Source organism: Scophthalmus maximus, chromosome 9 (assembly GCF_022379125.1).
Source record: "Scophthalmus maximus strain ysfricsl-2021 chromosome 9, ASM2237912v1, whole genome shotgun sequence".
NCBI lineage: Eukaryota > Metazoa > Chordata > Actinopteri > Pleuronectiformes > Scophthalmidae > Scophthalmus > Scophthalmus maximus.
In genome coordinates, this window is record NC_061523.1 from 6,802,087 (window position 1) to 6,816,231 (window position 14,145).

Sequence of the window (14,145 nt, forward strand, 5' to 3'; positions counted from 1 at the left end):
GCTCGTGATCAAATAAGCAAGGGGCTGACTGCAAGACAAGCGCAAACACTGTCTTTACCAATATTCAGCTGGCCCCCAACTGTAGAGCCTTGCCCCCGCAGCTGCCCCCTTAACTTTTATGTTCTTAAAACTACTTGTAAAAGCATTGAAACAAATAATAAATTGACCAAAATGGTTCCTGTTGTGCATGAAGAGAGCCTAGGTAGTGTGTTAGGGAATGATGAAACAATAAATAGTTTAAAAGTATTCACGTTTTTTTTTGTTAAAGCCATTTACATACTGGGATTACTGCGTACCGTCCTCCCACGCCTCCCTGCCAAGAACTCTTGCCACCCCATGTAAAACTTTCTAGATCTGTCACTGGTTATGAGTCATTTTCTGTTTACATCTAAAGAAAATATGAATAAAGCATTTATTTATTTGTGATATATAGCAGTCTTTGGACCCAGTATATTCTGGGTGTTACTGGTACTCATGTCTTCCAGAAGTGTTGGTGTTCAACCTGTGAAAATACAGTATCTATACTAATGTGTCCATCAAACATCGTAAACATGCTGTATAGTTTTGCTTTCAATGCTCCAATATCTATGTAACAATAAACACGCAGCCGATCGACTGTATTCGATAAAAGCATCGGCTGCAGATTCCCACACACATGGGATTGATCTGCCTTCTCCACCATTCATGAGAAACAGATGTCTCAGAACTAAGCTGGATCTCGTCCAGGCCTCTGCCCAGATACACAGGTCCCCTGTTAATCCACCGTGTGTGTGTGTCATGCATCTTTAAAAAAGAGTGGCCCGTGTCACCACGCGCATTCATGGTAACGTCACACACGAGAAGACATCTGAACAGAGGACGGATCCTTCAGCCTCCCTCCGTCTCCGTCACCTGTTTTTAATAACTTCCGCAGCCTGCAGACTCCTGGGTGGTTTGTTTGGATTTGTGTTGAGTTTAATTAGTATTTTAATTACACTCAGTCTGGAGACGTTTTTTATTTTTCGATTCTGGGTTTTAACCACTGAGGAGCACTGTCCTCCAAACAACACTTGAAGTGATGGAGCCGACGCCTGGTCTGTTTTGCTCAAGTAGCTGAAACCGTGCGGCTAAAATTCATATTCAGCCAGCAGCCATGGTGGTCTGTTTTGTTTTTCCGTCTTTTTTTTGTAGTTGACTAATAAAGAATGAATCACTTGACTTTTTGCCGTCACAGTTTCCATCTGGTCATTACTGCTTGTGACGTGGACGTTGCCGACGAGCGTGTCCTCCACACTGATGTGGAAGAAGGGAGAGAGAAAGAGCGAGCGTTGCTACACTAACGTCAAGCATCCATAGAAGCAGTGATTACAGACTGCTGGCAGTTAAGAAACTGGGGAGGAGGGGACAGATTGTGTTGCAGTGTCTGCCCAAGTAGAAACAGCTGCATCTAGTGGAGTGAATCTATTTCTTCGCTCCAAGGGAGTCCAGGACACGAGTGTGTATGAACATTTCCCTGGCAGCTCGGCTCGGAGGAGCAAACAGAACAAACTGCCCAACGGAGAGAGAGACTCATTCCGTGCAACTGATACAGATGAAAAAGCTAAAAGTCTGAGATGTTGTGATTCATTGATGAGAACGCAGCAGCATACCGCTGCATTTTATCTCTCATCTGCTTTATTATCATGGGTAAATTAGTTTCACAATCCACTCTCACTTCATTACCAAGTCTCTTTCATGATGATTTTTCGCACTTCATAAAAAAAGAAAAAAGAAATTCTCTAACTAAAACCTGCCAAACCTCATGAAAATTCCTTAAGCGCTATCATACGGTCAGTTTCTACAGCGGTTCAGTGGGAAATAATTCTGATATTTTGTTTTAAACCATCTGATGCAACATTTGTAATTAGATTTCAGTAAGTGTTACCGTCAGTCTCGATGCGTACCCGAAGCTGACCTCATGTTAGTGGTTTACTGTAAGAAACGTATTCAGCAATATCGTACATGATCGCACTTTACAGTAATATCAAACTGCATGGATTGGTTTCTGCCGGCAGCACTGACGAAGCAGGACGGGAGTGGAAAAAAATGGTGCGAGTCCCCTGGAGGTCTAGCTCGTCTCCTGCTGGCCGGACGCCGGGACCGACGGTTCCAGGTCGTCCGAGTTACCGCTGATCCCGTGTTTGCTCTTTAAAGACCGTCCCAGAAACAACCAGTACTCTTTGCGGATGGCGTCCTTCTCCAGTGCTAGAAGATTACAAATCTTCACAGAAAGAGCGAGAAAACAATATTAATGGCACTATTTCGGGATATCAAGTTTAAGTTGTAACAATCTCCCAAAGACCGTGTTTGCCTATGTGTACTTGGCACCTACTTCTAGAGCTTTCCTTAAAGTTTCCTTTTGTTCGTCTTCCTCCACATTTTCCTTTTGGCTGCTGTTCTCCAAGGCATCCTCATAGCAATCGAAAAGAAATGCCAGAAGGTAAGGTGAACAGTGTGTCTCTTTCAGCTCCAGGACTCTCTCCAGCAGACCAGGCTGAGATGACAGACCTCGGTCTTGCAGCATCCTAGAGGGAAACATTTAAAACAAAAAAACAAAACAATGGAGGAGACTGTCAGAGAGCTTTTCCATTTTTAATAACAGAGTCTGCACTCTGTTTTTCCCCTGTAGTCACATTCAAATGACAGTGATTCTACTCAAGAATAAAGAAAAAAGAATCCATTTTCCTACTCTGAAAAGTATGAATACATTCATACATCAAAAAAAGATAGATTTCTTGGGATTACTAAAATCTATTATTAATATTATTAATATTTTTAGAAAATAATATTTGTTACACCTTACCCTTTCAAATAGTTCCATGCGCTTTCGTTGTGGGGAGCCTTCCTGATCTGTTTCAGACAATACCTTACATCGATAAAGACAAATAAAAGGTAGTCAAATGCCAGAAGATGTCAGAAGCGTATCGCTTAAGAAAACACACTCCTTGGGAATTGTAATGACTCAATTTTGGAAAAAAATGTAAATAACCTGATCCTCCGAATAAAAGCTATTTTTGGTGGAAACAGTTTCTCCAAAAACTCTTTTCTTTTTGTAATCCAACTTCAAAAATGTGTCTACATTTTATATAATTTGTGGACAAGTACTCACTGAATCTCTCTCTCCGCTATGGTTGGATCAGAGAAACCTGTGGTGAGAGAAATCACAAAATGCCTCTGGTTCCACGCAGAGTTATTCCTCACGTCTTCTTCCAGCAGACTCTCCACAAACTCCAGCTCATTATCCCACAGTTTGTATTCCTGTGACAAATGAGTAAAAAAAAAAAGAGCGTTGGTGACACAATTGTTTATGGAATTCCTGTCGTGCTTTTAGCTTTCCACAAATGCGGACTGAACAAGGCCTTATCCGACACGCCAACAGCATGCACAGTATTCACTCTGTCAGAGTGGCTCGCCGTGGGCAGAAAACTGTCTCTCTTCCCTCCGTTTGGGGGGCAAACTGCGCCAGGAGCTCCAACACCTACCTGGATGACCCACTGTCTGTGCTGCCAAGCGTGGTAGTTCTTTGCATCTTGGCTGAGGATGTCGGCGATGAACTCCAATTCCTCCGCGGGGTTGTTCAACCACTCCACCACCATACGTCTGTGATGCCTGGGAGAAGAAAGACGCCCTTATCTTCACTTCATATTTTATGTTATCATTAAACTGAGCGATAATAGAAATGCTGCCAGCCACCCTCCCTCTCTCTCTCTCTCTCTCTCTTCTTGCTGCATGTAGATAAACACGTGACCTGATGGGAATTCGCCTGCACTCACCAGACTTGATAGTTCTTGGGTTGCTCCTCGATGATGGCAGTGATGTACCTCATCTCGTCCCTCAGGTCCTTTGACAGGGCCTGCAGGAGAACCCGCCGGTAGTGCCTGCACATCCCCAGAGCGGTACATTTTCAAACATTTAATTCACAACCTTGCACTTTGCACATCACGAGACCCAAAGATAAAATGGTTCCTTCCAGTCTAAGGCTTAGTTCAAGCACCATTTAGAAAGTAATCCAATCAACTCTAGTTATAAACTGAGAGTAATCATTCAAGTTGTTCCTCCTCCCCACCACGTTATGGAAATGAAACATATAAAGATCAGTTTCCCATGTCCCAATCGTGCGGCGTTCGTTCTCACCACACGGTGTAATTTGCAGCGTTCAGCTCGATGGCCTCCGCTGTCAGGGCGAAGGCTCGGTCACTTCTCTCGTTGTTCTTCAGGAGGGCACGGAAATAGTCGTAAACATCGGAGACTGTGGTGAGAAATGTATGTGCATTAATCATGAGGGTCTGAATTTCACCAACAGATCCAGACTACTGCTGATTATCTGACTGGCCGGACAGGTTGGCAGTTTACTGGAAACAGAACTGAAAGCACTTTCCACAATTTCCCAGCTTGGGATGAATAAAGTATCTATCTATCTTTTGCACATTGTAATCGTTTTATCACAAGGCGATGCAAATGGTATCCTAACGAGCCGTGTGTAGTGGATCTGCAGGTGTTTGCTTGTCACCTTCACCTCTTCAAGTACTCAACGTGACTCCAGTCTCGGACAAACACTTCCAACAATCTTACACTTTTCGGAGTAGGCGATCTTCACCACGGGGTTCGGTCCGTCATCCTGAGGAACGGGCTCCAGGTCAGCCCACTCCTTTCGGTCTCTGGAACACACAAACAAACACGGGAGGTTTGTTCCCTGACTGTTCACCGGCTGCGGCTCCACAGGGTCGCTAATGCCACCGGCTACTTTGTCGCGTTGTAGTTCATAAAATGACTGTGATCGAAACGTCGCGGCGGCGCACTGTAGTCGCGCCCTCGTCAGGTTCTTGAACGCACCTTGTCGGAGCAGCAGCGGGGTGAACTGATTCAATTTGCACAACAACACTGTAACGTTTGTTTACTATCGATTCGAGCGACACTGGCGATAACATCACCGCGGCTAACAGTGAAGAAAGTCAAAGGAAAGCGACTGTAAACTAGAAGGATATCTAACATGATCGTGTTGTTACAAACTAAGAGCTCCCGGAGGAGTAGTTACCGTTAGAGCAGCTACCAAGCTAACCTCCCCACACCTGTCAGGGAAACGACAACCACACTGTACCTGTAAAATATATATCGAGTCGGGTCGAGGACATGGTCATCCCCGAGTTGGTCCTCGGCCTCCGCGTCAAACTCACTGTCTTCTTTCACCTCTACGGAATCGTTAGAACTTTCCTCGACAGCTGACATTGCTAACTTGTTAGCTTAATCCCGTCTGTGTTCCGGCAGGCAGGAAAGAAAACGTCACTTCCGGCGACAAGGCGGCGAGCTCCCTTTACGGACGTCGGGAAATGTGACACTTTCTTATCCACTATAACTCACTGTGGAGGTTAGTCGTTGAACTCAATCTTACAAAAGTAGAAGGAAGGAGTGGTGCCAGAAGCTGTAAAAAAACAAACATCCCATGTTCAATAATATATGATAGCCAAGCTGCAGAAATGTGGCGTTTACGGGAAAGTTTCCAGTATGTGGGGTAAATACATTGTACAACCGAGATTTACTTAGGTCAGAGGCATAGACTGTATAGGTCAGAGGCAGTGTGAAACACATAGTAGATTATTAAGTGTGCTACATTATATGTACAATGATTGTAGGAAAGCCACCAGAGTTTTTGATATTCTTCTTTTTCAGCAGATACATCGCATTGATTTGGCTTCAGGTTTTCTGACTTAACCCGTGGCTCAGAACTTTTACAATTATTTGTGACCCGTTTAATCCAAACTTGAAAAGCTCCAGGACTTACATTGGTGTTGCAAATGTGTATCAACACTCAGGATTTGTGTTACCTTCACATTTTTCACAATGAAATGTTCTCAAAAGTGTATGAATCCCCATTGTGCACTGGTCTCTGAGTTCATGAGTAAATCAAAAGCCCGAGGACAGAAGAGACTAACAGAATACTTTTCATTAGTGCTGTGTAACCGCTGAGCTTCAGGAGACATGTATTTTCTGGCTCCATCTTATGGCAGGATTTGGTTCCAAACTGTCCAGCATTAAAAATGTAAAAGCTTCAACTGCTCAAATACAATTGTGTTTACCTTTGGACATTTTGAATCAAATTCATATCCCAAAAATAGCTAAATGTGGCATCAAAGATCTCAAGTGTTTGAAATAAGTTTCTTTTTAAGGCGAGGTCAAGCTGAACTTTATTTTCATCAATGACTCTGGACATTATAAAAATAAATAGATGATTCACAGTCAGTGGATTGTAATACAAATTGTTATCAAAATTATGTATCAGCCAGGATGAAGAATTAAAGACATGCATAATAACCATTCCATCAACATGTACATGTTCAGAATACTTGTCTCCATTATTTGCAATTAACAAAATCTGCTTTGTAACAGAACCTGTTGACAGAATATAAAATCACCATTTGAATTAGACAGCTATGCAGGTAGTATATGCTTCTTTCTGACAAGTTCTCAATGGCGGCTTGACCCAAAGTGTGTTCAGTTAACGTCGTCTTGATCCAATCCGTGTTTTTCAATGTAGCGTCTGGGAGAGAAAAATTTAAAAAAAAGACAAGTAGACAGTGTTTACTTCACTTCACTAGAGTTCATATGTGAAATAATTCAGTGAGGTTGCAAAACATGTCAGTGGCTAAAGTGCCACATGGTCAAACTCCCTCCGACCATAGAACTAATCTGCCACATTTTCACCTTTAAGCCATTTATTGTAGACTTTTAAAGATTTTTTTTTCAAGTTGCCATGTTTTATATCAATACTGTAAGTATCATGAGCATTACAATGAGGTCAATTCTTCCAAGCTGCAGTTTAATCTGAGAAAATCTTTGGTCACATGGGGGTAAAGGCACGAGTTGGAAACAATTTCTTTTGGCAACCGCGCTGACAAACGGCTACTTATTCACACATCCAGAATTACAGAGCAACATTAACATTCATTTTGCGTTTAGATTTCAGTCAACCTAGCACATTAAAAATCAATATCAACTCAAGAGAAGAAGAAAAAAATCTGTCTTGTAAGTATATTTGGTGTTTGAATAATTTCACTATTCTGCAAGTTTGACTTTTCTTTTTACCTTTCTTTTGTCCAGTATCCTAGGACATTTTATTAAATTATTCTGGTTATACAAAATTGGCTCATTTGCATTTATATCTGAAGATTTTCTGAATGAAATACATAAAAATCAGTGGTGCCAATGATTTCGAACTGCACCGTAAGTCTTCTACTATGTTTAGCAGCTAGTTGTGAGAGTTGCCAGTTTAGTGATGGGCAGGTAATGTACAGCGACTAAAGTTTTTTTTTAAATATGGAATTCCCTCCCAGACCACCTGAGGGCTCCACAAACCACTAACTCTTTCAAGAGCCTTAAAACCTTTCTTTTAAAAAAGCGTTCTCTTAAACTTAGTTTGTTTTTTTTAACTCCTGTTTTAAGCCTGTTTTTTATCTTGTTCTTACTCTGAGCACTTTGAGACTGCTTTTTAACAATGAAAAGTGCTTTACAAATAAAATGTATTATTATTATTATTATTATTATTAAATATATGAAACACAAAAGAGAAGATGTTGGATTATATATTTTTTAAAAGAGTGGTAGGGAACTGCAGAGTTGTGTGATAATTCCCTGTGGGTGTGCCACTACAGTCACAGTTATCTGACCCTTTGTGAATAGAAAAATATTGATTATTACAGGTCTGACATTGTCTTACGAAGAAGAGAAGAGACAGTTTAAAGATCTTTCATTGGTCACTGCTCTGTCAGAGTATCAGAACAGATCTGCCAGATCTTTGCCTGGCACAGCTTTAACACTGCGGAGTGACAGACACAACCCGAGGAATGAATTCAAAGTAGGTCTCAAACCGTATGAATATTGCATAACTGTTCAGTCCTGAACAGGACTGCAAGATGTTGTGCATAATGAAGCACCTTTGTCTGTTCTCTGAGGTGTCTGATTAACATGAGCTCAACAGACATATCTTACTGAGTCCAGAAGTATTTGATTAAAGCAAATGTTAAGAGACTAACTGAAAATTTAATTCCACCATGTATGGCAGCTCCTCATACAAATAATAAAAAAACATTTTTTATGGGGGTGACATTGCTCGCTGCAAGGAAAAAAACCACCTCACCTTCTTGCAAAATTATACAGCGCGTCCTTTCTTTCTTGGAGAGACAAGTGTCTGTCGGTCGGTGATCTCCCAAAAGATTTGGCAGCAGGCTGAAAAATGACAAAGACAATTTAGTGAAAGATTGATGCATGCGCTGCACAAATCTAATCAGTTTTAAATTGTGACAATATAAAATATTGCTTATATTTGATTTATAAATCCCAATAATAGAGGGAACATCAATTTCATAGTTTCACAGAAGACAGATCCTCAATGATAAATAAAAAGGTTAAACCTTTATGGTGGGCGAAGGACCAGAGGAGTAGGAGCTAATCTTTGAAGGGCCGAACGTCGCTGTCCCGGTTGCTTCCATCGGACTTTCCTCTTTGCTCTCCAGCAGGTTGGTTATGGTGGTGTCAACACAGTTGGTTTTCGCTGAATGTAATCATGAGACAACTTTAGGTGCACATCAAAATTAAAAGATGGCAGAGCAGAGTGACAGTACGTTCCAACGGACGGTCAAAAAGGTAAACGTGCGTGAACGTGACGCCGCGTCATACCCAGGTCCTTTGCGATGATGTTCAATGGGACGTGAGGGAGCACATCCTTCACTTGTTGGGCCATCTTGGCAATCCTGTGATCATCTGTGCCCAAACTCTGAACCATGAACCCAAGGCCAATAGAGCCGGGCCTGACACCTAGGGTACGAACAGAAGAGTTGATAACCCTCAAAAAAAACCAACTCAATCAGCTGAATCTTTACATGTCCATGTTTATGGCTTCAGTATTTAAGTGATTGACTTACTTGTAGATGTTAGTGGTGCAGCATGTCTTTTCCTTTTGATGTGCTCGGCTTTATCGGCTTTAGTGATCTTGGTGGAGACCAAGCCAAGTTCACCTGCAATTAGCTGAAAAAGAAAGAGACACACATTAAGACAAAAAGCAGAAGAGGAGGTAGTTGGTGTTGCTGTTGAACAAAGTATAGTTGGAAACCAGGAATCTGATAATGCTGCATAGCTCCTTGTAGTTTACTAAAGCTTGATCTGTGTGCAGGCACTGGGGTCTGGGGAATACTACATTACTGTACCACACATTTTTCTACATATTCGTTTTACCGGTACAGATCTAACCCTTTATGAATCACATTGTTTTTACCTCCTGGACTTTGTTGGCAAACTCCTGTGTGGACTCGCCATCTTGTCTGGAAACAGGTGGGAGCCAACTGTGACGGAAATGACAAATAAATAAAATAAAACAAAGAGAAAAATGTTAACAAGTCAGTTTTATAACAATATTAGCTGAACAGAAATTCAAAAAAGCCATAAAGATACTGTTTAAATACTGAATTTGGAACTCGGAGCATAAAAAACACTTGCAATTTATTTTTAAAACCACTGCAACTCTTTTTTCAACAGCTTTTTTTTTTTGTACATCATTTTCAAAGACAGAGAAACGAAAGCGATGGGATCATTATTCGCTGCAGAATGCCATGATTTCCTTTTGAAAAAGCGATTGCTGATAGAAATAATGATACAAATGACTTAGTACCTTACATGGTACACTGTACATGGAGCGAAAAAAGTCCACAAGAGCTCCATCAGCCAGCCGGACTCTGGTGTGCTCTGTGGATGGACAAAAGACAAAGAAAAGGTCAATCGATGTTTTATTACAATGTAACCGGACATGCCCGAAAACAAACTAGGTACATGTGGACAGACAGAGAAAAAGGATGAAGACAATTGTAGCCGCGGTTCAGCATTGTGCGATATCCTTCATCTATTTAAAAGTGTTCTTGCTCAACATCAGCCCCTGTCGTACCCGGCAACACGAGACAGAATTACTCCTGGGACTGATGGTTGGATTGGATGTAAACACCCCACGCTAAGCCTGTTGCTACTTAGAGGACTTTCACTCATCTGGTGATGATTTTCCACAGCTCGGAAACAGAACATAGAACTGCATTGTTCTCCCTCATGGATTCCCTTACTTCCTCTGTATGTCGACATTTTGCATTTTAGTATTTTGTTAAATGCTTATATGTCAGTACCAAACACACCAATAGATCCACTCTCAATGGACTTGTTTCCTTAAACACACATGCACGGCTACTGAAGCAGTTTGTGTTGCTAACACAACATATCATCTGTGATGTGGTAAATAACATCCGTGTTGTCTTTTAAGTCAGGTTGAATGAAATGACATTACCAAAGCAATCAATGGTCTGGTCACTCGTAAGGCCACGGGTTGAATGGAATCGGTCAGTGAGAAAGGCCAAGAACTGAGAGGGGAAAAAGGGTTTGTTAGTTGAATAAGTAAATTAAAACTTCATTTTTGAATACATGTCAAATATTTATTGTTTAAATATTCCATGAAGTTAAACACATCACAGCGGAACGGCAAACCGTCTGTGACCTGATGGCGTGAAAAACATTATAAACTGAATTTCAGAACTTGCTATTCCAGTGCACCAAGTGCCACCCAGTTTTGTTTTTTTTAGTTTCCAGTTCATCTGCTGGAGACTTTAGGTGAAGATACAGCACACTTGGTTCAGAGTTGCTCAAATTAACAAAAGAAATTAATCAATTTTGCAGCCGTTTTCACTTCACCTCACACTAATGTCCCCGTAGACTTCCGGGTGGGGAAATTATCACAGAGAAACAGCCGCCAAAGTAATTCATCTTTATCTCACAGTGCTGTGGAAGAGGGACGATAACTTGTGGCTGCCTTGATTAAATCAGCTCCCTTTTCAGACCAAAGTCATGACGGATCCCAATGGAGTTTTACTACTGGTTTAGTTTGTAAATTACAAACAATTATTATCCGACACCAGAAAAAAAAAAAGAAGCGAATCATATACGGGTTTTTACAGTGAGCGGTTTAACCTGTTGTGCAAATGTTTGCACCAACCTGAACTTGAGCAGGCCAGCGCGGCCGTTTGTGGTGTCCTCTTCGGGAAACAGGAGCAACGGTGCGGTGCCTTCAGTGGAACAGTATCTCTGAAGAGTCTCACCTATCGCCCCTTGGCCAGATGTTGAATGGATCTCCATGAAGCCTCTGGCCCAACAAACAAAGCCCGTGGAGCCCTCTAGCTGTGGCTGACAAGCAGAGAGAGACGGAGAAAGCTCACACAACACAGCACCCACCATATTTAACAAAGCACAGCGCGATGTGTTGAACAAGACTGACAAAGGTCACAGACAACACACATTGTCTCCTCTGCATGCATCCTCTCAGTGGAGCTGCTGCAGCTGCAGCTAATGACATTTTCATACAGAACTTGATGTCCTTGTGGTTTCAATAGTGGAGCATTGGCAGAGCTTTTAGAAAAAAATACTGACATAAACTTGAGCAGTTATTAACACATATATGAGCACAAGGAAAACTACAGAAAGAAGAACATTGTTTCAGCATGCATGTTTGAAATTTTCAGAGGTGTGTGTGTGTGTGTGTGTGTGTGTGTGTGCTGGTTCCACAATTAGGTCACAGCGGACATGCAGGTTGGTGTGTGTGCTGCCGACAGGTGCTAACTGGTGCAGGAAGCATGTATTGTTCTTATGGAGAAATGGCCAAAATGTTACAAACATGCTGTATACCATAGTTTAGTCAAGAAAAAAAGGTCAACGGTCAAACACTCACAGTATAACAGGGGGTCAGCAGGTTGATTATGTTGTGGTCAAAATGCGTCACGTGATTGCAAATGTACAGCGTGGTGTTTTTGTCTCTGGACCGAGGGTTTTTCTGCCTCACGTGCATTCCCAGGACCGAACACATAACTCTCACAATAAATCTGAAAGCAGAGAAAGGAAAAGTGGATGATACACATCATTAGATGTGTCATTTATTCTAACATGTTATAACTCATTCTTGGAAATATACTGTATGTGCGTGTCTTCTCTTATCACGTATTGAGGTTCTTCAACAATAGAGTCGTTGCGTTCGTTGAAACGTGGAAATTACTGTGAGCAAAGTCTCGTTTACAGGAGCTCTCTGTGTGAAAGACACATAATGTACCAAAAACAGTGAGCAGCCATTTGCCTTAATGGTGTCAAATGGTGCGACTGAATTTAATGCACTAATTATAGCTGTGAGCCGTGCTGCAATTCTTTTAATGGGGTACACAGTACGCATAAAAAAAACAGCGTCTTAACTTTACCCATCATCGTTTCCCCCCATAGATTTGTAGTAACGCAGACTTAAGTGTTACAGACGGCACATGCGCGACAGCTACTACTGGTGCTGCTGCAGCCACCTGCTGTTGCGTCCTCGCTGCTGAGAGTGAAATGGGTGAGCAGAATAACCGTTTCTTTAAAATACTTGCCTTCTAACAAAACATTCTGGAAGCGCGCAGCTGACCAAGAACACGTGTACACCAATAAACGCCCGTATTAACATCAAACACACGCCGACTGGAAGGTAAATCATCAGCAGCAGCAGAACAACTGCGTCTTTGGGGAACCTGCGGGCAGAAACAAAAAAAAACAACTTAATTCAAGTACATGAACCACAAATTGTACAAAGTCACTTGTGTTGGAAACTTGGCAGGCCACGCAAGTCACTTTGAAAGATTGCGGTGAATCTCAACACATCCATGCGTGGACCGGCGCTGTTTCCTTACTTTGTGTACGTGTATTAAATTACCAAAAGTAGTGCAGATCAACCTCTACGGCTAAATATGACTATATAGTTGAGTAGCCATGTTATGATCAACTTTTGAACGACCAGTGACACGGATCAAATGTGTCGTACGGAGAAGCTCAGAAATACATTTGAATGTATTAAACAAAAAAATCAGTCTGTGGCAATTTTGTAAACAATGCAGCTGGACACGTGTCCCTCCTCTCTCTGTCCTGCACCTGCTGGCAAACGACCTCATGAGAGTTCAGGGCACTTCAGAGTGAGACCATGAACTCCCTGTAGAGTCAGCATTGGTGTGAGTTTCATTCTCTGTCCTATTTACACGTGTTTCTACGCGGCTGGCTGAACATTCATGGTCTGGAGAACATCTGGGATGCCCGAGGCTAGTCATCACCACAACAGCTCCCACTCGGGCCTTACTTCTCAACTGCATGTGGAAGGTGGACCGTCTGATAGAATCCTCACAAAGAGGGAGGCAAACATTAACTCGGCCAATGACCAGTGCAAAGAAGTCGGGGTCTCTTATAAAACTTCATTTTCCATTGATAGGAGACAATGTTGTGATTTTTTTTTTTTTTGCAATGTCAAATTCAACATCCACCTGAGGCTAAAGCTAGCTCACAGAAGCACGTTGCTCGGTTTGGTAATCAGAACACTGACATTCTCATTGCGCAAGGTTGCATATTGAACGTTAACCACAAACGGTTTATGTTGACGTCCCTTGCACACAGCTAGGTTAGCTAACTAGCTGGCTAGCCAGCTTTGCGTTTTAAACGGGTTTGAAATCCCTTGGTCGGGGCGCGTGCAACAGTTAACTAGCTATAACTCGCTCTGACATATAGCGCGGGTAGTTTAACTGTGTCTAACTAGCATCAGCCAGAGGTTATCTGCTCAGGTCACGTCAGTTCAGTTAACTGCCGTCAGCCGACTTACCGACGAAAGTCGAACATGTCTTCAATCCCCCGAGTCTCCATGTCTGCCAGTCAGACCTTTGATCGGAGGCTAATGCTAAGAACTCAACCTGATCCGTGAAAATAAATGAGTCATAACGTTCACGACAGGACTTGTGTCATCCGGCGGGCAAACCGAGAGCTAACGACACTGCTTCGCCGACGAAAACGTTTCTAGGGCAGCTTCGCCAGCGAGATTTTAAGATGTTAGCTTAGCAATTGTCCACAGATCTTTTTTACGGCCGCGGTGCTAGCAGCGCTAGCCCCTCTGCTGCTCCGACGGTAGCAACAACAGCACTTCCGGCGAGGATCCTCCAGAATAAAAGTGCCACGAACGTAAACAGAGCGAGATGGATATTTTCAAAGTAAAAGTCCCCCTAACAGGAGAATATACGGTATTTTGTCGCCATCTAGTGGTTAAATGTGATACTC

The 14,145-nt window shown here is 42.3% G+C and overlaps 2 protein-coding genes across 2 annotated transcripts; both read right to left on the reverse strand.

Annotated features, from left to right (window-relative positions):
• Nucleotides 1-1,595: 1,595 nt before the first annotated feature.
• On the reverse strand, nucleotides 1,596-5,302 carry fnta (farnesyltransferase, CAAX box, alpha). Its single transcript, XM_035649220.2, has 9 exons — nucleotides 5,117-5,302; nucleotides 4,591-4,676; nucleotides 4,153-4,267; nucleotides 3,792-3,896; nucleotides 3,501-3,627; nucleotides 3,128-3,276; nucleotides 2,822-2,884; nucleotides 2,351-2,543; nucleotides 1,596-2,239 (listed from the first exon to the last, which is right to left on the reverse strand). Exons 1-9 carry the CDS (start codon nucleotides 5,242-5,244, stop codon nucleotides 2,087-2,089), a joined length of 1,119 nt encoding a protein of 372 aa, XP_035505113.1. The 5' UTR covers nucleotides 5,245-5,302; the 3' UTR covers nucleotides 1,596-2,086.
• An 880-nt stretch (nucleotides 5,303-6,182) lies between these two features.
• Nucleotides 6,183-14,005, reverse strand: aup1 (AUP1 lipid droplet regulating VLDL assembly factor). The gene is made up of 12 exons (XM_035649219.2): nucleotides 13,697-14,005; nucleotides 12,447-12,584; nucleotides 11,765-11,915; nucleotides 11,036-11,223; nucleotides 10,334-10,406; nucleotides 9,677-9,750; nucleotides 9,284-9,350; nucleotides 8,934-9,036; nucleotides 8,689-8,826; nucleotides 8,424-8,563; nucleotides 8,150-8,238; nucleotides 6,183-6,553 (listed from the first exon to the last, which is right to left on the reverse strand). Exons 1-12 carry the CDS (start codon nucleotides 13,735-13,737, stop codon nucleotides 6,508-6,510), a joined length of 1,248 nt encoding a protein of 415 aa, XP_035505112.1. The 5' UTR covers nucleotides 13,738-14,005; the 3' UTR covers nucleotides 6,183-6,507.
• Nucleotides 14,006-14,145: the final 140 nt, after the last annotated feature.

Excerpts from the sequence above, each read along its gene's own strand:
- aup1 (XM_035649219.2), bottom strand. The coding sequence starts at position 13,737 with ATGGAGACTCGGGGGATTGAAGACATGTTCGACTTTCGTCG. Across the intron at positions 9,751-10,333 it reads CCAGACCATTGATTGCTTTG|AGCACACCAGAGTCCGGCTG; the intron begins GTAATGTCATTT and ends GTCCATCCACAG. Across the intron at positions 8,827-8,933 it reads TGCACCACTAACATCTACAA|GTGTCAGGCCCGGCTCTATT; the intron begins GTAAGTCAATCA and ends TTCGTACCCTAG.
- fnta (XM_035649220.2), bottom strand. The coding sequence starts at position 5,244 with ATGTCAGCTGTCGAGGAAAGTTCTAACGATTCCGTAGAGGTGAAAGAA. Across the intron at positions 3,628-3,791 it reads CCCAAGAACTATCAAGTCTG|GCATCACAGACGTATGGTGG; the intron begins GTGAGTGCAGGC and ends TTCTTCTCCCAG. Across the intron at positions 3,277-3,500 it reads ACAGACAGTGGGTCATCCAG|GAATACAAACTGTGGGATAA; the intron begins GTAGGTGTTGGA and ends CATTTGTCACAG.